General features: G+C 37.1%; 1 protein-coding gene and 1 long non-coding RNA gene across 3 annotated transcripts in view; one reads left to right on the forward strand and one right to left on the reverse strand.

The window, feature by feature from the left end:
* fto (FTO alpha-ketoglutarate dependent dioxygenase) overlaps positions 1–19,414 on the reverse strand; it is a 238,346-nt gene extending 218,932 nt beyond the window's left edge. The window contains exon 1 of one of the 2 annotated variants that reach the window (XM_056461782.1): positions 19,245–19,412. In XM_056461782.1, the coding sequence (XP_056317757.1) occupies positions 19,245–19,322 (78 nt within the window). In that variant the 5' untranslated portion in view covers positions 19,323–19,412. Of the gene's footprint in view, positions 1–19,244 lie in introns of both variants that reach the window. The other variant, XM_056461781.1, reaches the window with a different exon arrangement.
* Positions 19,415–19,612: 198 nt separating this feature from the next.
* The window catches only part of LOC130232890 (uncharacterized), a 39,033-nt gene continuing 31,956 nt past the window's right edge, over positions 19,613–26,689 (forward strand). The window contains exon 1 of the long non-coding RNA XR_008838143.1: positions 19,613–19,775. This is a non-coding gene — a long non-coding RNA (uncharacterized LOC130232890). The remainder of the gene's footprint in view (positions 19,776–26,689) is intronic.

Consider the following 26,689-nt stretch of genomic DNA (forward strand, 5'->3'; position numbering starts at 1 on the left):
TGGCAGAGACCAACATCTAAGCAAACACAAACACACACACAATTGCTAGTGTTTACCTCTTATTTACTACCTTCCTGAACACACAAGCCAACTCAACATTCTAGAATGACAGCAGCGACACTTCCTCCAGATTATCACCAATGAGCGGGAGGGACGAAAAGGATGATACATAAATTAATTAAAGTTTAAAAAAACACACACACTCGCACACAAGTAGAGAATTAAAGTTGGTACATCTGTCAGCGACTCAGCTCTGCTCGCTAATACTTGTGTTGGAACATTTATACCCTTGAAGTAAATGATCCGCTGTGTAATTGGCAGCGGAGGAGAAGAGAGAGGGATGATGGTGGATCCTGGAAGAGCTGATAAGGAAGCGCTCTTTCCTTAGAACCAGGAAAAAAGGAAGAAATATGTTTAAAAAATAAAAAACCTCACCGTTTAATCCCATTGTCATCGTGGAGCAGGGGACGCCATTACAAACAGAGATAGGCCAACTGAAGCTGTCTGTGTGTGAAGAACAGAAGACGTGTGTGCGTGTGTAAGAGAAGAACCAGGTTGCTGGATTATTCCAATCCATACGTGGCATCAGTCAAGGGCCTGTCAGAGTGTTGAACGCACACACACACACACAAAGAAATGTCATACAAACTATGTGTGCCAATGCGATTAAGCAAAAATGTGTTCAGACATGTATACTGCTCAAGCACACATGCACACACAGTGGGAAAATATCAGAAAAGGATTATGTTCATAATCACTGTGTGTGTCATACTGATCTGGCTATTTATAAGCAAAGACTATTGTATATGTCAGCTTTAAGTGTGTGGCAACGGCCTGCAGTGTGGATGTGGGTGTTGAGGTACAAGTTTTAAAAGAAAAAAAGTCAGAGCAAATAATTAACTAATACACAAAGTATGCAAGATTGTATAGAGGTATACAATACATCCTAAGAAAAAAAGACATTATAAAATTTTCCACAGGCAGAGATGTCTGTGAGCAGTAAGGGTGTACTCACATTAGGCACAGTTGTCTTGAACTGCACTAAGGCATGCAGCTGATGTGCAGTGAGGGGTTAGCATCTTATATAAACTATGGCAGTCATTGAAAATGAAGAATGATTAATAAATACATATGAAACAGTACCTTAAAAGTGATGTTGTGTCTTCAGTATCGTTTTCAGGAACAAGTACTACAAGTGTACTGCACCAAAGCTCAACCGTACCACGTTCTGGCATGGTTCGGAGAGCCTAGTGTGAGTACACCCTAATGCCGAGTTCAGACTGCATGATTTTCAATGTAGTCGTGTCACAGATGTTTGCAAAACTGCATGACTGGAGAAGCATTTCGTCACTGCTTTGTTTACACTGCAAGAAGCAAGATTTTAAAATAGGAAAAAATAAATACAAAAAATAAATAAATAAATAAATCACAGACAACGTTGTCTTGGTCTGCAAACTGCGTCTTACAACCAAACATGCAAAAAGTGACATGGAAACAATGCAAGGTCAAGTATTGTACCTTTTGTTATTACCTACATAATGAGAAAGAAGCCTTTAGTGGGGTAGAAAATCTACTTATTTTGCTCACCTGGCATTTGAAGGGAATTAGCAATTTCTCCTCAACTTTTTTCTTTTTTGAACCCAGTTGTGGTTTTGCTCATACGACACATCAAGCAGACATGGGTGCTACTGCCAAATTTACCCTAGTTTTTCCTCCATTTCTTGGGTACAAATAGCCTGAAAATAAGCTCTTTTAACCTTCCGCTAGCCAGCAGATACCCATACTAGTGGATGCTGCACTCTCATTGGCTGCTGGTAATTTTCAATCAGAACACATTTCACACAGCAAGACTTGAATCAAGTCCACACCCACGCATACACGCACACACATAAAAAAAAATTGTATAACTAAATAAATAAATAAATAATATATTTATATATATATATATATATATATTTGAAGTCAGAATTATTAGCCCCCTTTGAATTTATTTTTCTTTTATTTTTTCGATAGTCTACAGAACCATAATTATACAATAACTTGCCTAATTACCCCAACCTGCCTAGTTAACCTAATTAACCTAGTTAAGCATTTAAATGTCACTTTAAGCTGTATAGAAGTGTCTTGAAAAATATCTAGTAAAATATTATTTACTGTCATCATGGCAAAGATAAAATAAATCAGTTATTAGAAATGAGTTATTAAAACTATTATGTTTAGAAATGTGTTAAAAAAATCTTCTCTCCATTAAACAGAAATTGGTGAAACAAAAATAAACAGGGGGGCTAATAATATAAGATATATATATATATAAGAATGTTAGATGTAAGCACTGACATCATGAATAGGAAAAACAAATACTGCGAAAGTCAATAGCTACAGGTATCCAAACAACTAAAATAATAGTTTTCCAGGTATTTTTCAAGATATCTTCTTTTGTGTTTAACATAATAAAAAAAACTCAAACAGGTTTGTGACAAGTGAAGGGCGAGTAAATGATGGCAGATTTTTTTTTATTGTTTTGAGTAAACTACACCTTAAAGGCTTAAAACAGTTTGGGTGCCAAAACAGTTACAATTTCAGAAGGTAAACAAACCAAAGACTTAAAGGGAATTCAAGGGTTACACAAGGGCACTACAGATTACATATGCTTAAAACTTAAATTTAAATCTCTGACTAAAACTCATACTTTTTCAAACATCACCCATAACAGCCATTTACGAATGTCGCATGTCAGACTGTATGAACATGTTTCCAGCTATAAGCCATGCCACACTGTGGGCTCTCAGCTGTCATTAATGTCACACTGAACGACGAGTTGTACAGAGTTTTGCATCATCAATCCGCATATGATTGTAAGCCGCATATACATGAAGAATTTAAATGGCAGCTAGCGAACGACACCAATCTCTAGTAGGGCTGGGCAATAAGGCGAAAATGCAATCTCGATAATTATTTTGCATGTTGAATGATACAATATATATATTTCAATATAAGTTGGTAATGCTTCCAGATTTAAGAGTACCCCAACAATGACTGAAGCCACAAAAATTAGAGAGTCCATTAAATGGCATAACATATTTTTAGATGATCAATTATCGGTGGCTGAAAATTCAATACATCTCTAATATTAACACTCTTTTAGATTCCCATTGTTGTACATTTCTGCTGTGTGATTGGCTCTTAGATCAAAATAGATTAAAAAAGTCTAAAGCTAAACATCATTATTGACATAAATTTCATCACGATTCGATATAATAATGTTTATCAGCCGAGCCCTAATCTCTAGTGTTAATTTTGATCATGGCTTGACTTGAACAAGTGATGGTTTCTTGTTTTCACACTAATTACATTACCAGGTTTTGTGCTCCATATTGGTCGACTGTCATTTTAGAAGATGCCGCACTAAACGACTACACCTTCTGACACTGGCAGAATTTCATTGGAGGAGACATTTTAATTGTTTAATAATGGAATATCAGCAAAGCAAATGGTCAAAGACTTGGAATTTTGGGCTAGGATCTGTGGATTCTTGAGGCATTTTAAATGTCCACTGCCTCTTTGTATGTGGACATCACTAGCATTTACATATAAAAACGAAAGCATGATTTTTTTTTTTTTACTTAATAAAATTGACAAAATTAATTACTATTGTATAGCAGAATGCACTTCTCAAGGTAATATAAACAATAAATATGAAAAGTTTTCCATTTTTAGGAACATTCACACAATTGTTATTCTGTTTTACTTTTAACCTAAATAAACTAAGGCTGCATTTATACTGCATATCTTGATGGTCAAGTCTGATTTTGTGACTATCCATTTTTTTGACAACCAGCTTACATCATCTTTTAAAAGTGACTCGTATCCGATAGTCTGCATTAACACTCCACAAAGCAAAGGCGGGCGGGCGTTGACTGACAACTGATAACAAAAGAGCACTATTTCTCTATTCCTGTATTTAATCTGTTCGCAGGGCTTAATTTATTGAATTCTTTTTGAAAAGTTGTTTTACTATAGTTTATGACAAAAACATTTTGATTTGGCCATCTTCTTTTAATCAAGGCCTTTTTAAACCAGTAGGCATCCTAATATAATGTCCATGGCGTGATTTATGTATGCAACAGTCGTATATTAGTCTATATTGGTTACGTGGCGGATGTTGCACTCGTACTCCGTCTCATTAACATGCTAAATACTTGTGCTACATGACAATATAAAAGCTTTTTTAGCCCTCGTTTATGAGATTTAAGGTCACCGTTGAAGTCTGTTGTGAAATGAAAGAGAATTTACCTCATTCACTACTCTTTTTAATGAGGCATTATCAGGTGAAAATCCGATCTACATGCTTAAACTGCAGACACAAGGGCACGCATCCGATTCATATCGGATAAATTTCTATATATAAACAAGGCCTGAATATGATTTGAGTAAATCGGAATCCATGTGATTTTTTTCTGCTTACACATACATGGGCCATATTCGATCTGTGCCACATGGGAGAAAAAATATAAATAAATAAATGAATAAATTAATAAATAAATAAATAAATAAATAAATAAATAAATAAATTAATAAATAATCTGAATTGAGTCACTCGAACCATGCGATGCAAATGCAGCCTAAATGGAAAAAGAAAGCTAAAAATAATTCCATATAGTTCCTAACAATTACAAAAAAAGTGTTAAATTGAATTTACACTCAAAATATAGCTGTTTGTTCAAGCAACTTATTTAAAATAAGCTGAATTAACACAATTTTTGAGTTTTATTGAGAATAACATAAATGTTATATTAAATCGACCTAAATTGGTAAAAATTAAGCACTTGAAAGATTTGTGTGGAACCTAAGGCTGTGCGAAATTGAAAATCGAAATTGAACTGAAATCGCAATTTGAAATGTTGCGATTAGTTAAAGGTTTTCATATATAAATGTATTATATAATTTTTTTCCCTGCCCAGAGCAAATTCTTGACTGTCATTTGTGTGTGATAGTCTTACTAGCCAAATCAGAATTGCAGAACCAAACTATGCAAAACGAAAAAAAAAAAAAAGAAAACAAACAAGAAAGTGTGATGGTGGCGTTTGCCGCTTCAGAAGCATTAAAATACAACTTAATATCAAAGAAAAACAGCATTAGTAATAATGGAATATTTTGGTTTCAAAGTCACAGACACCAAAAAAAAATGGTAATTTTAGAGCTGTCGCAGATTTGTTTCCACGACTTACAGATTATGGAGCTGAATCTTGACTACAAATTTAAAATCAAAATCACAATACTCGTCCCCAAAAAATGTATAATAAAATTAAAATTATTTGCAATTAGATATCTATCCCAAAATCGCACACCCCTAGTGGAACCCATAATTTTTTTTACAGTGTAGGTTTCATCATTTTTATTTATTTGAAATTAAGAAAAGAATATTTAAATAAAAAATGAATAAAAACCAATAAATAAGAATTATGTAGACACATTAGCACACTCCACCATGCACCAAACAGCATACAGTAAACTTCCCCTGAAAACAAGGCATATCAGGATACCTTCCATTCAGGCAGTTTGGCCAGAAGAACAGGACACTGACGTCTGCTCATCACCATAACTACTGAACTTGAACCACCAACCTTGGCTGACCTCATCTAAATAAACAACAGGAGAGACAGAGGTCTGGCCCCATCACAAACACACACCGAGAAAGAGTGAGGAAAAAGAGTATATGACAGACAGCAAAACAGAGCCGTTTTCTTTATGCAGCCCTGATCATGTGCTTGACAGTAGTTCAGGGTGAACTTACAGCTGGATGACCAGGGGCACAGAGACTGAGAGAGCGAGAAAGACAGCCACGAACGGAGAAAGAAAGAGAGATAGAGTTTTGACAGTAAAATTACCACCAAGCATACCAATGAGCATTCAATAGGCCACCGCTACACTAGCAAAAGTGTTTGTGTGCATGCTGGTAAAGGCAGAAGAGACAGTAATGAGAGGCCAGTGTCATGCATCGGTGACCACTCGCTCTCGCTTTCACTCCTCCTGAACCTCACCTTGAAACAACAGCATCACATACTAGACATTTGACAAGGTGTCATTTAACCTGTTGCCAGTGTGGTGATGGCACTCTTGAAAAATGCCAAGAAAAGCTGTGACGAACTGCAGAAGACAAAAGCCATGGACATTCCGCAGCTAAACACGCAGGTCGCTCGTTTTCGCATGTTGTTCGGTTCACAGAGAGCTTGGACAATTATATGAATGACAACATATTCTAATAATTATTCTAACTTGCAAGAAATAAATATGTAAAACAAGACAAATCTAAATCAATTCACTCATGCTATAATGTTAGCTTATAATTAATTGTTTTATCCACGTCACTTCAGAATTCAGTTGAAAACAACAACAACTTAAATTCCAAGAAATATGGTGCACAAATTGAATCTGCAGATTTGCTCTAACACTGTCATCAAGTCACTGTTTAACATGATGATCAAAACACAACAACAGCCAGAGACTCCTATAAAGTATTCATGTCCCAATCCTAAAATTTCTGTAATTTACTTTTCCCCTCCAAATCCTGTTTTCAAGTGATTTCTTTGGTCAATTCCATCATCAGTCAAAAACAGTTCAGACCTGAAAATATAAATGGTGGGCCCACTGAACTGGGTGAACAACGTTATGCATTAATTTCATGCTATTTTAATAATAAAAATGCAAGGATAAAAAAAGGAGTATTATTGATTGATAAGAAATGGTGTAGCCTGTTTCTGGTCAATAACTAACTAAATAAATGAATTGATCATTTGAAACGAAAGAATCAATCACATGGTGTGTTTGTCGACCACCCAACTGTCGTAAAAGCACACGTCTGATCTGAGCTTCCCCCAAGAGAAACGTCAGTCCATATCGATCGATGATTGGCTCCTGTACTAGTAGGTGGGGCATCATTCCCCATATGGACCATTACACTTTTCCCCATTCAAAACTAGGCGAGTGACTTGTGCATTCTATAGTCTTTGGTTGCGGCTAGAAGGCCATCCCCTGTGTAAAACTTATGCCAGAGTAGTTAACGGTTCATTCCACTGTGGCAACCCCTGATAAATCAGAGACTAAGCCTTAGGAAAATGAATAAATGAGTTCTGACTTTCTCTACAATTACCTATTTTTATATTGACCTTTTGATCCTTTGATTTATATTAATAATACTATTAATAACACACTGTAAAATGTGATTAGTTACTTCACTTTTAAGAGATTAAACCCGTGCATTGTCTTAAAAGTGACAAGTTGACTTTACTTAAAATTGTAAGTTGTAACAGCTAAACTTAACACTATTAAGTTGACTTTCTTATAACTGAAATTTGGCACTCATGCCCAATGTTGTGTTAATATGATTGTTTGTTTATGTAGCATTGTGGTCCTGCGGAACACGACATTTCATTCCAATGCATGTCCACACATGTATTGAAATGACTTGACTTGATAATTATGCACATAGTGCATTGAATAATTATGTTGCCTTAAATGTAATTAAAAGTAAGGTCAACTAATCACTTAAAAAACAGGTTTAATCACTTTAAAGTAAACAACTTATCACTTTTTAAAGAGGAATTAAAAATAAATACTGAAAATCCAGAAAAAGGGAGAATTATAAAATTACAAAACTATTGTTCCCCACACAATTCACAACTGCAACTGCGATTAAAAAAGTAAACTATTATATATTAACTTACTGTAGTCCATGGCAGACACAAGTTTCCACGGTCAGCTGACATACTGTAAGAATACTGACAAAACCACAACCACTCATTATTAAAATGAAACTCTATCTACACAGACTGCCTGTGTTACATTATAAGGAACAGCAGGTAAATCCATCAAATTCATCTGAGAAGCCTCTAAAAGCCTCCTGTTTCTCTCTCTTAATCCATTGCCTGTGTGCACTCAGCAGTAGGTTGGCAGAGCAGGAACTACATTTTCCTGTCTGGCACATGCAGACATAAGCACAGCCTTCCAACTGGCACAACTATGGGGCAGCACCTCGTCACCCATCGGGCATTCACAGACACACACACACACCAGGTGCTCAGGCCCACATTCACTCCCCTCATTTATAGAACATAACTTATGATGTACAAATTAAGAGTTAGTGTTTACAGGCTCTAGTGAAAGTGGCCTCCTGTAGTTCCTGTGAAAGAGGGACTTTGGACTGGCAATAGGAAGCAGATGTTGGGCAAAGGGCTGCCATTAGCTAGTTTCCCTTTACAAGAAAAGGTGAGCTATTACACAAGAAAATAAATTCACAAATAAACAGCAAAAAAGGGGCCTGCTGTTCAGCAGAGCAGCCAGATGGAAATTATGGATTTTTTTTTTCATTGCATGTTGTGTTGTGTAATGACTATAGAATATAACATTTTTGCATATATATATATATATATATATATATATATATATATATATATATATATATATATATATATATAAATAATTAGAGACTGACTAAAGGTGTCAGTTTATAATACTTTAAATGGAAGCCACTTACAGCTAAACTGTTGATGTCTAGGTTACAAGGTCAATCTTATGTTTATTCAAAGCTTTTCTGAGGTGATCCTATTGTTATTGACTGCATTGATTATTGACTATACATCACAACCGATCAGCCCTATATGCCACACAAACCACAATGGGCCTGACCTCCCCCTTGAGTTTTATAACTCTCACACACACAGACAGACTAGAAAACGGGTCTGATTACATCATATGACTATACCGCTGACAGAAGCATGTTTAGGCCTATTTTCCTATACCTTGATTACTTCAAGCATCTTGATTGATTGGTCTGTTATCCAATTTGGTTTACAAGTGCTCCTACAATGTGAAATAATAATATATATTTTTATACTATTCCAGATTAACATTGGAGATCAGTGGGCTCTGTGAAACTCAGGATGGATGAATGAACAAATTGTGTAAATATTTTTCATTACACACTGAAATGGTTTAATTTTAAGTTCCTCAGAAAACTCAAGTATCTTAAGTAATCATATTTAACAATGTTTAGCCATTGGTATCGAAAAATAAATATACAGGAAAAAAAAAATGTTCAAAGTGAATTTTAAGATAAACCTCTGAAAATAAACACAGAGAACTCTACATCAAGCTCGAATACTTCTTGAATTTTTGTGTGCATTAAATGCATGCTGGACAGCATTGACAGCTTTTGTGATCAGATCTGTCTATTTCAACATTTACACTGCAAAGCTTAGTACTCAAATCTGATTTTTTTTCCCAGATCTGATTTTTTTTGCATAGATGTTCACATTGTTGTTATAAATGTGAACAATATCAGGTTTGCAGTGTGAACGGATCATGATCCTGAACTGACCCGTATGTGCAAAAGCAGTTACAGACAGCACAAAATGTCTAATTATGCACACAATGTTTACTGTATGAAGTAGGCACATTGTCAGATTATGCTTAATATGATTATTGCCCTTTTCACAGACACTCGTGGTGTATTTTATGAACTGTAAAGGGTTGTTCTGCTACTACTAATATGTATTTTGCCATTTGAAACCAAAAATAAGTCACTTGTGATTGAAAACACTAATCAGTTGTGATTTATTAAAACCGCGGCACCTGCCCTTTATCTCTCAGTGAAAAAGTTAATCCATAAAACGAATGTGCCCCCTCCACACGGATCCACTATCTGCAACACCCCCGATGCTCTTCAAAAAAAACATTTCAAAATGAACAACCAACTTTTTGTGGGCAAAAAAAATCTGATTCGGGCCACATTTGCCAGCAGTGTAGACATATTGACATCTATTGACTCCTAAACACAATCAGCAGACCTCAGCACAGAAACTAAATTGCATAATGAGCGTATAAATACTTGTGTTAAATCCCTCATTAATCCCTGCTACAATTTCAGATTTCAGTAAAAAAAAAGAGCTCATAAAACACACTTTTTTATTAGATGACCTCTGGTTTCAGGAGAAATCAATCTACTCAAGTCTCAAGCACAACTTTAGGACTGAGTGGCTTTATAAAAATTACATGCTTTGTTAAACAAAGAAGCATAAACAGGGTCAGACATCTAATAGGACATTCATAATGTGCAATAATGCAGGCCTGCAATAACATGAGCCCACATGAATATCTGATAACCAAAGAATGAGCAACAGCCTATAACAGTTCTGCTGTGATCAATATTGGTAATAAATGCAAATAAGTTTAATGGAAATGAAGGATATAACCATAAAAGGCATTTAGGCGATATGGGTGGGTGTGTACGTGTATGTGTGTGAGTGAGTGTGTTGGACATCATGATGATATAAAGGTGAAAAGCTTCGCAACAAACAAATCAACCTTAATCCACACATTGGATCAATGCGGCTGCTATAGGCCTCCGGGTCGCCTTATATTACTCCTCAAACTTCATATTCACTCATTGATTTGCTTTTCAGAATAGTATATCACTGAGCTCCAATGGGAGAACGGATAGAGACAGGGGCCAGGGTCAAGCACAGCTCGCATGCACGTTAGCGTAATATTGATGTCCCGGCAGAAAGAAATGACTAAATATCCAGATCAATATCTAGTTTCCCTGCAACAGCCGAGCAACGAGGTGGGGAAATATAAATATACATCTTTATGACCGCAGAAGCCATCATAATGAGAGGGCTGAATGAATGTTTCCCTTAAGGTGAAGTGTTTGATTAGCAGAGGGCAGAGGTTAGTGCCGATATATGCTGATCCGGGAAAAAACGAGACTGATGGCTAGGGCTGAGCAGAGGCTGCGGAGGTGACAGCAGAACAGGGCTGAGCTCAAGTAAGAATTGTCCAGACATGTTAATCGAGGTTTAAGTCATTCGTGATGAAGCAGATTTCATTACAGTAAACGGAATAATGTTAATTAAAAATATCTGATCATCTAAGAATAAAAAAGAGAGCCTTTTTACATTTGTTTCTTAACAGCAGCAGTCATAGTTGGGTAAATTTAGAAAGCAGTGAATGGGATCACAAATTAGGCATGGGACGATAACCATTTTCAAGGAGTAAAAGTAAAGGTTTAAAAGCAGTATAAATTTTCTGCAATACCGTTCCTAAGGTATGTGTACGATTTTTTATTTTCATTTTTTTTTTTTTTTTTAGGACAACCATCTCTCCAGCAGAAAATATATCTAAAGATGTCATTTTAAATTGTAAAAAAAAATCTGTTTTTGAAAGAAAAGGAAACAGCAGAAGTCAAGAATTCATTTAGCCTGACATGTTTACTGCTTCAAAAGATTTCGAATGTTTCTTAAAATAAAATATATTGTGTTCAAAATGAAAAAAAAAACACTTGTTTTTTACCCCAACATTTAAAAAGAACTTACTTGAGAGCAGTAATCATAATACCGTGATACTGTGAAACCGTGATATTTTTATCCAAGGTTATCATACCGTCAGAATCTTATATCGTTATAAAACTGTGCAAGACTTATAATGGCAGTCAGAAGAGAGAACAACAGCAAATAAGAAGAGTACATTTTGATTACCTGCCAACTTTAAACTATTCATAACCAGGGTGCGAATTACAGGGGGGTTTGGGGGGACTGACCTCCCTAATTAATGATTAATCCCCCCTGAAGGACATGAAAACATGTATGGCGGGGGGGGGGGGGGGGGGGTCAGCCCTTTAATACCGGGAAATAGGTTACTCTGATCTGTATTTTGAATAATAAATGTTAATAATTAAAATAATAGAAAACAACACGTTTGACCACTCCTATTATGGTTCATACCATTGTGAATGCATAAATCGCACCATTCAGCTTATGCGAGAAAAAAAAAATAATTCAAAAGTTTCAAAAGCACTGATGGACACCGCAAGTGTTCACAAGACTGTTTTCTTGTAAAATAGGTCTTTGTTTCTACATATAGCCTGAAAGTAAAGTCAAAGTAGACACAATGTTTGTATAATTTGAACTAGAGTAACCTCTGAAATAGCTAATCAGAGGATACTGTAGGTTAGAATACACTAAATATTCCTCAAAACACTGAAAACCAAAATATGTTTTATTAATAAATCTGATGTAACTTAGATGTAATAAATGTAATAATAAATGACTAAAGCATGTATTACACAAACTAACATTACTGAAAATTTTGACCCCCCCGATGGTCAATGTATAATTTGCACACTGGTCATAACCATCTTGTGAAAAGTGTTTATTACTTAAGGAAGGTCTTTATTTTATAATAATTCCTTACATTTATATAGCACTTTTCTAGACACTCGAAGCACTTTACACATTTTTGGCAGGAATCCCCTCATCTAGCACCAGTGTGCACTGTGCAGCATCCACCTAGATAACAAGATGGCAGCCATATTGCGCCAAACCGAACACCACACATCAGCTGATTGGTGGAGAGGAGACAGAGTGATGAAGCCAATTATGACATGCGGATGGTTAGGCCATGATGAACAGAGACCAGTGGGCACATTTGGCCAGGATGCCAGGGTTAAACCCCTACTCTTTTCGAAAGACATCCTGAGATTTTTAATGACCAAAGAGAGTCAGGACCCCAGTTTAACATCTCATCTGAAAGACGGCTCTCAAAACTAGCTGCCGGCAATATTATATACAAAATTCCAAATTGAGGTCATCTTTAGATGAGGTGACTGTTGTTGGCATCATATCATATTTCTATATTTGCATAGTTGAAGTTGCTTGTATTTCAAATATTATGATTTATTTGAAATTAAATTAATTTGTAATGTGAACTTGGTTCCCTGTGCATCATACAGCACATGCAGGTGTATATTGTTATGGTTTCAGTATCATTTGGTAGGATCCGTTTCTTCAGATCGCATTGGACTGCAACATGATTTTCTTGGAAGTTGTTTTATTTGTGAATCACTAGAAAGCAAACCAAAGAGTGTGATAAATAAATTTTTCATTTTGTTGCTGGAATTGCGTCTACGTGATTGCTTTATTGACACGTGTATGTGAAGACTCATCTGCTAACCTGTAAGTGACTAAAGGAAGGACAATTAGGATTAAACTCAACAGACTCAAAAACTACAGTTCAATAGTAATCAATATTTTTGAAAGAAGTTTTTTTTCTATCAACAATGCATAAAAGTTGATCTAAAGTGAAGACATTTTCAAATATTAATTTCCTTTCATTTAATTTCACGTCATTACATGTATTGCATTTTTGCATGAAATAAATACTGTTACAAAGACTAAACACTGAAGTTTAGCTATAACTTGCGTCAACACACCTGTCTGGACGTTGCAAGTATACCTATAAGCTGTGTCTCACTGCACTTTTCACCCCATAGACTTCCATTCATACAGATGTGAATGTGGCAGCTCGGAAACACAAGGTCTATGACAAGTTTTGCATGTCGCTGCATTGCAAAGTTCAAGCCTGGTAAACACTGACCAGCGAAATCACATCATGCCATTGCGTGAGACCAATAGAAGATCAAAACATGACCTCTCTTTACAGAAATTGAAAATATGGAGCAATTTTTTTAATGTCTAATTATCTTGTTTTATCCCGTCCCTTTCGCAGTGCTCTACGACAGAATTTTGCATGCTCAAACTTTAGTGTGACCACAGCTTAAAACTTTCATTAGCTTGTTCAAGTGTGTTTGATTAGAGTTGGAGCTAAAAACGGCAGGACAACTAAGACAGCAGCAAAGAAGACACAATAGGCCTACTGAGATGCTGTCTATCCATTCTGACACAACTGTACAGAAATGAGTAGAATCTCAAATCGTAGGCAGTTCTGGCTATGAGATGAGTCTATTTCCCAGTGGCAAATGTTGGCACATTTAGAAATACTGCAACATTGTAATACTTTTTAACACTTTTGCAAAACAGGGCAAACAATCTAGGTGTGAAAAACACCATTACATACTTACCAGAATGGTACTGTAAGGGAACTATTCAAAGAAGCAAAAATAAATGAAAATTATTTTAAATCAGAGTAAAGAAATTCAGTCCCACTTTGATGCTAATTATAATTTCAAATTAATCAGTTGGTACAATGCCCTTTTTGTGTATTTTTTTTACACTGTACTTACACATTTAATTATTTTGTAAAATGACAATTTTAAATTGCACATTTGACCTATGCATGTTAACCGACCTTAATGTCACCAAGTCTGTTCCTAACCTTACAAGTAGCTAATTAAGGGCTCTTAATAAATTATGGGATCATTTACATTTAATGTACACTATTTAAAAAAAAACTAACTAAAACTATATTAAATATAAAAAAATACATAAAATAATGTTTTAAATAATAATATGCTCATTTCAAAGGGGCATCCTGGTACTGCCCTAAATCAGCATCCTCCTTCGATCAATCAATCAAAGCAAAATCTTTCAGTTAAAAATAAAAACAGTTTCAACAGGAGTCCAATAAAACACTTGATTAATTATCTGGAAATCCATGCGTTTTATTTTCCATTCAAAAAATAGCTTCACCAATAGATTCTGATCAGCCTAGACTTATTTACAGCTCCAAACCATTAGAGAAAACAGCTGCACACTGGTGGTTCAACTCAAACACCGACTAACTACCATAAAAAGGGAGAAGAGCAGATAATGCCTTACCTCTTAATTAAACAAACACCTCTGCCTGTACTTAATCACTCAGTCCACTTACTTTCCCTCTGTGTATCGTAAAACAAAAGAGGCCTGACTAAGGGGACATTCAATGACCCCGTCCACACCACCGTTCAGCCCTCGACCCTTAAATCACAGCCTCTGTGGGCTCTTCAGCGTGGCCTGTGGCAGGGGAACAGGGTGGGCGGTGGGTGGCAGCAGTGGAAAGACTGACACGGTGTTGCGGCAGTAAGTAATGCACGTGTGGATTAGCGCCATGATGGCCTGATCAATACCGGCGGTTCCAACCATTAGGAATGCAGCAGAAAACGACCCCCTATGGCAATAAAGCACGGTGTCCGCCTGCTACTTCATTTGCTGCCTCCATTAGTGTAATGGTATCATTATCAACTGTGGCAGTATTTTTTCTAACACTCCCACCCTCCCTCGCCAGTTTCTGTCTTTTCAGATTTCAGGAATCAGAAGTCATGAGCTTGCACTGCCTCTGTATTTTGTTTCTTTTTACATCACCAAATATAAATCTGCCCCCAGCACGGCTTGAACACTGGTCTAATTATGTATTCCTGAGTGTGTTTTATGTGGCTGTCCGACACTGTTTCTCTATTATGGACTCATTAATAGGACGTAGGCATACGGTGACTAACAGAGAGGGGGGAAACGACAAAGGGGGGGGGGCAGAAAAGCTGCTGATTATGGCGAAAGTGACACCAACACCGGCTTCGACATGACAGCGGCTCGGCATTAGGACCTATAAATCGTTACTTTAACACTAATTTACAGAGGAACATTTTGTGGGAGAAATTGATTAATCAAGACTGGCTGTGTGGCCTCATAATCAGGCCTGAACTGAAGCTAGCTGTTAATTTAACAGAATTGCCAAGGGGAACACAAACCATTTTAATGAGTGTTCAGAAACGAAATGGGCCTAAACAGCTTCCTCTAGCAAACACACGAGCCGAGAAAGCCAATGAGCCGAGAACTCTCTGAAAGATGGGCCGGGTGGAGCGAAAGCCTCTAAACATCTGGCAACCCTCACCATACTGTAAACCAAAATATTGCACTTCGTTATTTTTAATCTTTGTTTATTATTATTTTTAAACAAAATGCATCACAGTAAAGCCATGAATAATTGTATGCAGTCATCAAGCAATGTGTCAAAAGCAGCGATGGAGGCCAACAGCAGTTGTGTGAATAATAAAACATGCTCAACAAATGGAAAAATGCAGAAAATGTTTTCTAATTCATAACTGTGAGAAAATAAAAAAAACAGGGACCACATTCCCCTGCGAATACAATAAAATGGTCAAAATGGAAATGATTTATTTATTTATTATTTATTGCCACATCACAACTTATGGCTATTTCACATTACATAATAAAAACAAATTCGTATTACAAAAAAAAGTTACTTAGACAAATATATAAATAAATAAAGTTCACACAAAAATATATTCAAAGTTAAATATGATATTTCAGTTCAATTTTTGATAAATAATTTAAGATTCGTCCTGGTGGTACCTTTTTAAAAATATCCATCAAAGTACTCTCTCCTTATAAAAATTGTCTAATGGTATTCAAACTTCCACATTCCAAAAAATTTCATGGTAAGATCAGCTTGGCAGTAAATAAAAATGAGTCAAGCTAAATTGTCCAATTCGACATCTAGTATAGACAGTTTGTTCATGCCTGGTCTCAAATATATAATTTGCAAAGTGACTTTCATTTATTTAGTCAAAATGGAATTTATAACTGAATAATATTCCAGTGGGCTTCTTGTGGTCACTCTGGCAATCCAATGTGCCTTGATCAACCATTACAACAATATTTTGGGATTTAGGGCCACGTAAGGCTATTGCTAGAAGGATGAAGTCAGTTTTAAATAGACTATAAGCCATTAGTCTCCTTCTTTTAGTGGATGATAATAGAAGTGGTCCTTTTATCATGCACATGCGCCACATATGCTTAGGAAATGCCTGGCAAAGCTGAACCAAGGATAAAAATAAGTTCTTTTGAGATGGATAGTTCACAGGCCCTCTGCTGACATCCATCCACATCATAGTTATTGGGCATAAATGCACACATGTTTATAGCTGAGATAACAATGTACTCCCTTTTATTTATTAATGGGATCAAATGGACTTGCATTTTATTGTACATTAAGGAGCCACACAAAAAAACACTCCAGTCTTGCTGATCTGCGGCTTTCAGTCTTATTTCTGTTATGTAGGGAGATAAAATGAAATTAAATGGACAGGCAGACAGGTCTGCTACCCTTTCCCGTCTGCTATACAGACCCAAAACCAGCTGGATCAAGCTCTCAGATAGTCAGAGACTCATCTGGTCTCCATAGCAGCTGTAGTAAAGTGAAAGAACGCACTACATAGGTTCCCTGCTGTCAGACAACATCCAAAAGCATGCCATCAGAGAGAGAGAGGACCAAAACTGAACAAAAGAAAGGGAAAAAAGTGGGAAATGGGCTCTGTGGATCAAAAAAGAGAAGTTGCTGACAAAACCACTAATAATTCAACTTCACTGACTAGTGATACAACATAGCACATTTGCACAAGTTAAAATGTATTTGTAACCACAATGAAAATAATGTCAGGATCACAAACACATTTTTTTCTTCTACAATAGCCACTAAATAAGACTATGTAATATTTGTAAATACTTGACATGTCATGAACAAGAAAAACATGTCAGAATACTGTAAATCAGTACAATATATCATTTCAGCATCGATATCGCAATGTGATCATTTGCAATAGTCACGACGCAGGATCTGCAATGTTAAGTTCAGCTTATTAAAAAATCTGAGTGGAATTATAACTGACCAATAACCATATTGTTGAGTGATTGTGAAGTTTAACCTTAATAGATGCTTGTTTGCTTTGTTTTAAGATCTATGATTATGTACAACAAATTATAACAATAAAACTGCAATGGATTTAACTTTTATAGAATGAAGACTATGCAGTTTTATTTGCTTACATTTGATTGTTCAACTTATACTCGAATACAATTATTCGAGTAGGCCAGATAATCTGCTGACAATATAATCCCAATTTTTAATTGATAATATAATCCCAATCAAAATCAAATTATGAGTTCTGTCCAAATTGAGCTAGTCAAGTCATTTGGTGAAATAATTATTTGCCCAACTGAGCCTGGTTTCTCTCCAAGCTTTTTGTTTCCTTCACTTTGGTCAATTGGTAAGGTTTGTTCCTCGTTGCTGTCGCCACTGGGTTGCATGGTTTGGGACTCGTGGAGCTGCGTATCGATGGATTTGCTCTTCAGTGTTTGGAATTTCAGCAGTGAAAATTGAAAAACTCTGAACTGAACTAAACTGAACTTCAACTCTGAAAACTGGACTGACAAAGATTCAATCTACTATGTTAAGATGCTTTGACACAATTTACATCGTAAAAGCAAAGCACAACAGAAATAAAGATGAAGTTGAATACCATTGTCTATTTTAAATCATTGTACAGAAGAGCTTCTGTGCTCCTATTGGTCAGCATCACAGACGTTATGATAGTTGTTGTGAAAAGAAAATAATAAAATAAGAAATAAGTAGATATTCTACAGTGGTCTCTCTGTTGGAACATCATGCCATGTCCAAGGGGTATCAGATGTCATACACTATTAAAAAAACAACATCACTAACATCATGACTGATTGTTGTGTCCTAACACCGGTCACATCAGTACACATCAACACCTATGTTACTAATAAAGAACTCACTTTGTATTTATATGTTGCCCTATTTAACTACTTAAAATGCTTGATTCTGGCTATTGCATCAACATCAATAGAGGCTTGATAGAATTTACTCTCATGAAAGCATGAACTGACTAAATGTATACCTTGAATGGAATGCAACAGACTGCACTTTTTGTGTAAGGTAGATATTTGTAAGACCTGCACCATATAATCAGCCTCTCGTTGTTTATGTTGGTATAAAAGCAAATAAATCAATGTTTATACTTTCAGGGTCAAAAAAGCTTCAAACCTTAATGCTTAACAAAAATGACACACTGAAAAGCAACACGTTCAGATAAACACAGCTGCACAACAATATCACTCTGTATCTGCTAAATTATAAACACAGCCTTTTCATTTCCAGCCCAGTACATATAGGTGAATCATGTGTTTAGTCAGAAAACAGGTGTAAACCCAACACATGCGCTTCATTAGTGGAATAAACGAGAAACAATGGGTTCAGCAGAGACACCTTCAGAGAGTGACAGACACCTGGACTTGTCTCGCATCTTCTCTCGACTTCATTCATTACCACCATCACTGAACACACTGTAACGCCGCCACACAACCCATTCAAGCAAAGTCAGAGTGGGGCAGTCATGAGAAAACACTCCCCCTGCGCGGTGCCTCAACACACTCTCGTGTGCCAGACGGCTGTGTGCTCAAAGAGGCAAAACTCCTCCGATAAAATAATGGAAACATTACAGGAGCAAACAGCAGCATCACATGCGCACTTCAAATGAACACACAGCACCAACCAGCGCATGCAATACCGCCGCGGACGCACTGAACGGTGGCTTACAAACTCCACAACTACATGTGCTGCTTGGCGAACTGAGAGAAAACTACAAGCGATACCTTTCTCCTCTTTTCCCTCTCACTGTCATCCGATCTTTTCATGTTCCTGAAGTACTGTTTACGCTGCCTCGGTTTCATAGCGCGCTGCGCTGGGTTATGTAGTCTTGAGAAGTGTGCCGTTTTCTTGTGAAATTATAGCGAGTAGATATAAATATGAAATAAGCGATGTTTATAATTGTGTATGGCACGTGTATAACAATAAACGGGGTGTTGTTGTTTTATGTCAGCGTCTTGTTCTTTAGGTCCTTCCCAGTATTCCGGTAAGAACTACGTTTCCCAGAATCCTTGCGCCAGGAAAGCCACGCTTGAAATTTGAGTCAAACCGGAAGTGGATATAGGTGCTTCTCACTTGTGGCAAAGTGACGAGACATGTTTGAAACAGTATGCTCATGCATTCTTGAAGTCGTTCTTCAACTGAATTAAAGAAGTGTTATACTAAATGTACAGAGAGAGCATATTAATAATGTGTCAAAAGCTCATGGAGGGACCCTGCTGTGAGTAATAGAAATGCAACATTAGAAAAGTGTTCAGGTATGTTGGTATCCAAAGTTATTCTCTTGTCTTTCATATATACAGTATAATAAGCATTTCCAGGCATAACATGTTATAAATATATCATTGCTTTTGTTATTGAGACCAGACTTTGAAAGTACAGCAAAAGACGGCTATGCAAATAATTACAGTAGACCATTTTCACTGATGTTTAAATAATAGGATAAATCTATTTGTACATTTAAGTGTACTTAAACTCTGTTATATATTTATTTGTGTGTGTGTGTCTGTGTGTGTATGGGCCGGTGTAAGATTCTGATGGTATGATAACCTTGCATTAAAATATCATGGTTTCACAGTATTTTGATTACTGCTCTAAAATATGTTCTCTTTTAAATGTCTGTCTAAAAAAATTTTTAACACATTTAACACAACAGATTTAATTTTTAATAAACATTTAAAATATTTTGAAACAGTAAACATGTCAGACTAAATAATGAAAATAAATCATTGACTTTTGCTGTCTTCATTAGTTTCAAAAACACTGATTTCTTTACATATTTGGAGATCTTTCTTTTCTTTGGATATAAAGTCAAGCCACTTCATTGCTCTGCTTTATAGCATGCTTGGATGTTGGTTTATAAGCGATTTGTTTTTCAGATGTTTGCTGAATCGTGGGCTGACCAATATCTTTTGATGTGTAGATGCTGTTGCCTTAAAACAAAATAAAGTGGTTGTAAAAACGAAAATCACCAGAAAATCTTGGCGGTTTTAAAATCTTGATATTTCCAAACTTGAAACCGGTCATCGCACTATGCCGTGTGTGTGTGTGTGCGTGTGCGTGTACGTGTGTGTGAATTCAGTAATGATCAAGATGACCTCTAAACATTATTGGGACTAGGTTTTGTAAAATTTTGACACTTGATATAAAAAAGATCAGTTTAATTGAACATGAATCAGATTTGGCGAAAATACATATTTTAAATTAAAGACCCAATTAAAACACACAGACCTCCTGCAATCAGATATAATTACGAGGATTGTCTTCGAATTTGACCCTGTGATTGCAGGTGGGTGCAGTTTGTTTTGACAATTGGCTAATTAACATCAGAGTGTAAATTAATAAGAAAAGATTACACAGTAATTAGGTGAAATAATATAGCTGAGTTGAAACAGAGCAGCTTAGCCACTGTTTCTACTCTCCTGAGGTTTAGCCTTGCCTTCAATGAATGGAAATCAGAAACAGAGCTTTGCAGCTCCTACAAAAATAGTCACCGTGCTTTGAGCATATTCCAAAAAGTCAGCCTTGCCAGGTCTCCTACAACCTCTACTCCAGCTTTTGCCCAGGTGCTGTACAGCTGAAGACAGAAGGGCCCCAAAGCAGGATATTCTATTTTCCAAAAACACCACTTTGAGCTGTAATAGAATATGTAGCAGCATTTGTGTATGACATGGACATAACCCCCTCTGAGCGTCTGAGGTCAACAGATATCTCGTAATGCATGTGAAGCGGTGTTGAAAAGCGCTCCGCTGGTTCCCAGTTTCAGCCGAGGACAAAAGAACCGGCTCTGTGAAAGATATACAGGCACGAGCCCCGCGGAGGGCCAGGGGGGTATTAAAAGGTTTCGAAACACCTGCTATGTATTAGCATTACAGACTTTGATCAGTGTCTTCATTAGACTTCTTTGTAATCTCTCTTCTTTTATGATAGGGCCGACCGAGGCGAGCCTGGTACGCAGATTGAACACATGTGTTCTCTTCACCTGTCTTGTAAAAAGCTCAAAGCGCTCATACTTTCAAAGATTTCAGTATCTCTGTCATCTTGTTGCAATAAACACGAGGGCTCTTTTGATTCCTATTTATAACCTACATTTCCGCCCTTCTCTTTTAGCTTCGGAGGGAAATATGTGTTTGAAAAATACCTTGAGCAAAAGTGACTCCATATGGATATAAGAGTATGAGCACATGTGTCTACAGGGGATTCTTTTGTAAGCTAATGGAAAGGAAATTATTATTCTGTCATAGCTTTTTTAGGAAACAAAGTTCATGTCTGTTTATGCTTCACATCCACTCATTCAATTAATGTTGCTTTGGTGTGTGCGTGTTAAACCATTCTTCCTATATTACATCTGTCAGTCAAGTCTCACTAGCGGGACTTCAGTGAGGCGGATTGTGTCTTCAGCCGGCTTCGCGTCCAATCATTCCTCTCATCGTGTTCAAGAAGACTTTTAATACGTGATCAGCAACTTAAACGCAATATGCAGGGTAGCATGCTTTCAGATGTGGTACACGCTCGGGTTCAAGGAAAAAAAAAGTGAGACGGAAAACTTTGAACTCCTGCAGCTCATCAAATCCTCCTTGTCTTTTGTCTGGCCAATTCTCTGTTCTCACTTTTCACCATGGGGGATGTTATGTGTTATTTTGCAGTGCATCGACAGCGGATGACCCTCAGACAGGCCTGTGTTTTACCCCCGCAAATATAATAATTATGCATTAAAAGAAAAGAGAAAGCACTGGGCTGAAATCAAAGGTGAATAAGAGCCTTGTGCCAGAAAAACAATAAGGAACATTAAAGACAAATTCAGTGACCATTGTGCTCCGTTTGTATATTAAAACCAGAACATCCTACGCAGTTTGGAAAACAGCTTGTAAGTAAAAGCAGTCTCTCCTTTGAATAATAATATGTTTCCTTTTGAACACAAAAGGCCACCTATACTTTAATGTAGCACCGTCGAGTTGTGATGTGGCTTATTCTAAAGAGGTGGTAAAAACACAGTAATGGGGGTCAGACGCTGAGGCTGTTGTTCACTTTTGCTAAAGACTAATTTCATCCTTCCCACATCCTGTCCGTTAGCATTTTCTCAGTGTCCTCCACGGTGTGCCTGGGAGAAAAGGGAGGCCTTTGAGTTTTATTTGTATTGAGTGGGCATATGGAACAGGCATGCGCCTCACCGTGCCCTAACCTTCAATGATAAGCTGTAGGAAACTGTTATTTGTCAGTGCTATAAAGGAGATTGCTGCCCAGTGGTTTCAATTAACTTCAAAGCACTCTTCCCAGGCAGTAATAGTTATATCAAAACCTGAACTGTATTATTTAGGTTCCACACTGGAGCGCTCAGAATGATTATGCACCCCTTTCAAAAGAGATTTTCTTTTCTTGCTGACTTTATGCATTCCTGCCTCTCGATGGGATTTTTCTTTTCTCCTGTTCTCAGTTTTATTTTCATATTCTTGTTTATATGGCCCACCTTTAAAGCTTTTGAATGTCAGAGGGTGGCCTGTGGCACTAGAAAATCTGGACACAAAACATTATTAATAGAGGGTTGTAACTATTGGCTAATAAGAGGTAACATCCTGTACACTGTAAAACTCAGTTTCAAAGATAAAAATAAATAGTAACTTTACAATTAAATACTATTTTTTTTTTATTTTATTTCAGTTTAATTCTGTGTGCTATTTAGCATTTCTTTATAAATGTTTAACAAATCACTCAGAAATTATGTCATAATTCTATACCTAAAGGCCTGGACACACCAAGCCAACATCAAACAAGTAACGCAGACGAAGTCCAACTGTGTAGTTGGCTCGCATCAGCTCACGTATGGTTCCATCAGGATCAAAAAGCTGGCCGTTAACACACCAAATAGACGAAAGCTGGCTGAAACAAGAGTGCGCGTTCTGCACCTGCATGAGAAGACGTGACTTTCCCCACCCATGGGTGACTAGTCTTTTTTCTTATTCAGAACAGGAAACCAGAACTTCCGACAAACACATGCAAAGTGTAAAAAGCAGCATTTAGTACCAATATTACAGCAACCTGCAAATATTTCTGGTAATCTAACAATCCATATCATTTGCAAATATTTAAGAAATGTAGGGAGATTACAGCCGACCTCTTTGTGTCTTGACTTTTGTCACTTCACTACATGAACAACCAATCAGAGGGCTCTCTTTAGCCGAAGCTGATTCTACAAGCTGAATCGGGTCAACGTTAACCAGATGAGAGGCAATAGCTGCATCTCAAATGGCACACTATGTACTTAATACTTACACACTTAACAGCATAGTATATGTATGTAGTATTGTACCAAATTGGAATACTAACGTTTTTTTACTAAGCGGAAACTCAAGCCCTTTTTTCAGATGACATTTGCCGGTTGCCAAATTAGTGAAATAAATGAACAAACTTCCAAATAATACCTGCCATAATTATAAATGCATTCACCATCGGGATGCGGCTTAATCACTATCATAGGAGAAGTTTGCTTTTACAATCCTAAATAAATAAATAATCCAATATCAGCGCCCTATAGCTCCACTCCTTCCGCTACGTGAGCAAAGATGCAGCCGTTTTTGAGTTTGAAACAGCTTGCTAAAGAAGAAAGTTCACTTAAGCATTTTGTAACACTGGACATTGGAAAACATGTTCTCTGAGACTCATGCTTTGACATTGAAATATTTTCTGGTGTTCCAAGTATAAACAAAAACACAAAAGAGCTATGATATAGTTATTGTTTGGGTTATGGGACATAGTAGTGTAGTGTATGTGTGTGAAAGAGAGTGAATGGGTGTTTCCCAGTGATGGGTGTACCCCAGTGATGGGTTGCAGCTGGAAGGGCATCCGCTGCGTAAAACATGCTGGATTAGTTGGCGGTTCATTCCGCTGTGGCAACCCCTGATTAATAAAGGGACTTAGCCGAAAAGAAAAGGAATGAACTAACGCTGTGTTATCCAGTAACCCCATTTGATGGTCTCAGTACAGACTACAGATAAAATTACTCTACTGGTACTGTAGCCTAACTTTGCTAGTATTAATTTATTAGTAACCCTAAACTAACATTCTAATAGTAATATGAAGATAGTTCAGGTGTATTTAAACCTGTCTTGTTTGGTTCAACTGAATCTAACTCGGGTTAGATTTTCTCTTTGCTGTGGATCTTTTGGGCAGGTGTGAATACAAAGTGGAAATATATTGTGTTCGATCCATTTGCTAGCCATTTGAAAATAAGTCACGGTTTGACCTGGAGCTTAGAAGAGACAAGCTGCATTGTAATAACATAGATGATATTGCCTTATCTGCATTTGTAGCTGATAAAACAAAATCAGAAGAATAATTGCGGGGCAACACGGTTGCTCAGTGGTTAGCACTGTCGCCTCACAGCAAGAAAGTCTCTGGGCCAGTTGGCATTTCTGTGTGGAGTTTGCATGCTCTCCCCAAGTCAAGCCACCTTTCCACAGCACACGACACTCGGACACGACTGTCGGAATACGCCCTCTTGAGGCAGTTGCACAGAATTTTCAGCTCTGTCATGCATCATGGGAGAGAAGCTGTTCTCACGGTGTCTGAAATGAAGAATTGCAAAACAAAGAGCCTTTATTCTCTGTACGTTCACCGTGGTTGAATGAATGAATGAGTACTGTAAGCTCATAGACCACTAAAACTTTTGGAGGGAATATGGAGACAACATTAAAATATTATATTTTCATCACTCATTTATAAATGGAAATCTTTTTTTAATATAAGCTTTTTTCTGATTCAAAAAATAATATTTCTCATCTCGCGTGCACAGATCTGCTTTGACAACACTGGAATACATCACATCTGGTCGGCTGGTCGCTTGGTTCGTGATTAATGTTTTTTCAGTTCTTGCTTTTCCTTGCTAAAGCATTTCTGTCCCATAATTGGATGACTTTAACACACGTGAGGTTTTGTTTACAATTACTTGTTCACTGGCAAAAAGGGCAATATGAAAGCAAACTGCACCAAACAAAAAAATCAGCAATATGTCTGAAATGGACCAAAGAAAGTGAACTAAAGGACTTTCCTGGTGCAAATACACCACTAGTTCAGGTGTAGATCGTTAATTACTTAACAGAGGATCTAAAGCACGGGTGGGCAAACTCGGTCCTGGAGGGCCGGTGTCCTGCATAGTTTAGCTTCAACTCTAATCAAACACACCTGAACATGCTAATCAGTGTCTACAAGATCACTAATTATCTATAGGCAGGTGTGTTTAATCAGGGTTGGAGCTAAACTGTGCAGGACACCGGCCCTCCAGGACCGAGTTTGCCCACCCCTGATCTAAAGTGACCACTACAAATGAAGTGTATCCCTTTTTATAGGCACTGTTCCAGTTACAAGAAAAAAGGTAAAAAACCCTTTTAAAAGTGTTAAAATCTACCTTCAGTGTACTAAAATGCAGCCTTTAGGGGTAAATATGGTACAGCTTCTGTGAGATCTTGTACCTTTTTCTAAATGGCTAAAACTCTACAAACATTATTAGTCTCTGATTTACTGCACCTTGTAATAGTTTTTGAAATAAGGGTTAACAACCCCATCTTTGAATGTCACGGTGGCCCTTTTTGTTGGATCCTTGTTCAGATCTGGTACAACCGTTGGCTTGCGTACACAGAATCGGGCAACCCGGGCCTATAAAAATGATTCACAAAATACATGCACTAAATACATGTTGATTAAGCCCCCTATAAATGATCACACACGCAGCACAGGAAAAAGCCTGATGGCTGCTGAAGGAAGAGCATGCAGCCTGGCGTTAGATGTGGTGTACCTCCTTGGCTAGGATCACTTCCAGACGCCATCAGAGGGGGCAGTTTTGCTGGAGCTGTGATTTGAATACCATAATCGGTGAACAGTTTTATAGGAAATCCATTAAAATGTGAGGTTTGACATACAAAAGAGCCCTGTTTAAAAGCTCATAGCCGATGTCAGGCTGAAAGACATTATAAAATTTCTATATACAGAAGCACACACATCTTTGCTGTGTCTCTGTGCTTTGTATGTACTAATGGTGAAGGTTAAGCCTCCACAGCCGTTGCTCTGGAATGGCTGATTTTTTATTCATGTATTACCACAGTAGGTTGAAGTCATCTGCCGTTCCTACAAAACATTGTTTTCAAAGGGAAAGTAAGGGCACATCGCGGCAAATCAACAA

Source organism: Danio aesculapii, chromosome 7 (assembly GCF_903798145.1).
Source record: "Danio aesculapii chromosome 7, fDanAes4.1, whole genome shotgun sequence".
Taxonomy (NCBI): Eukaryota; Metazoa; Chordata; class Actinopteri; order Cypriniformes; family Danionidae; genus Danio; species Danio aesculapii.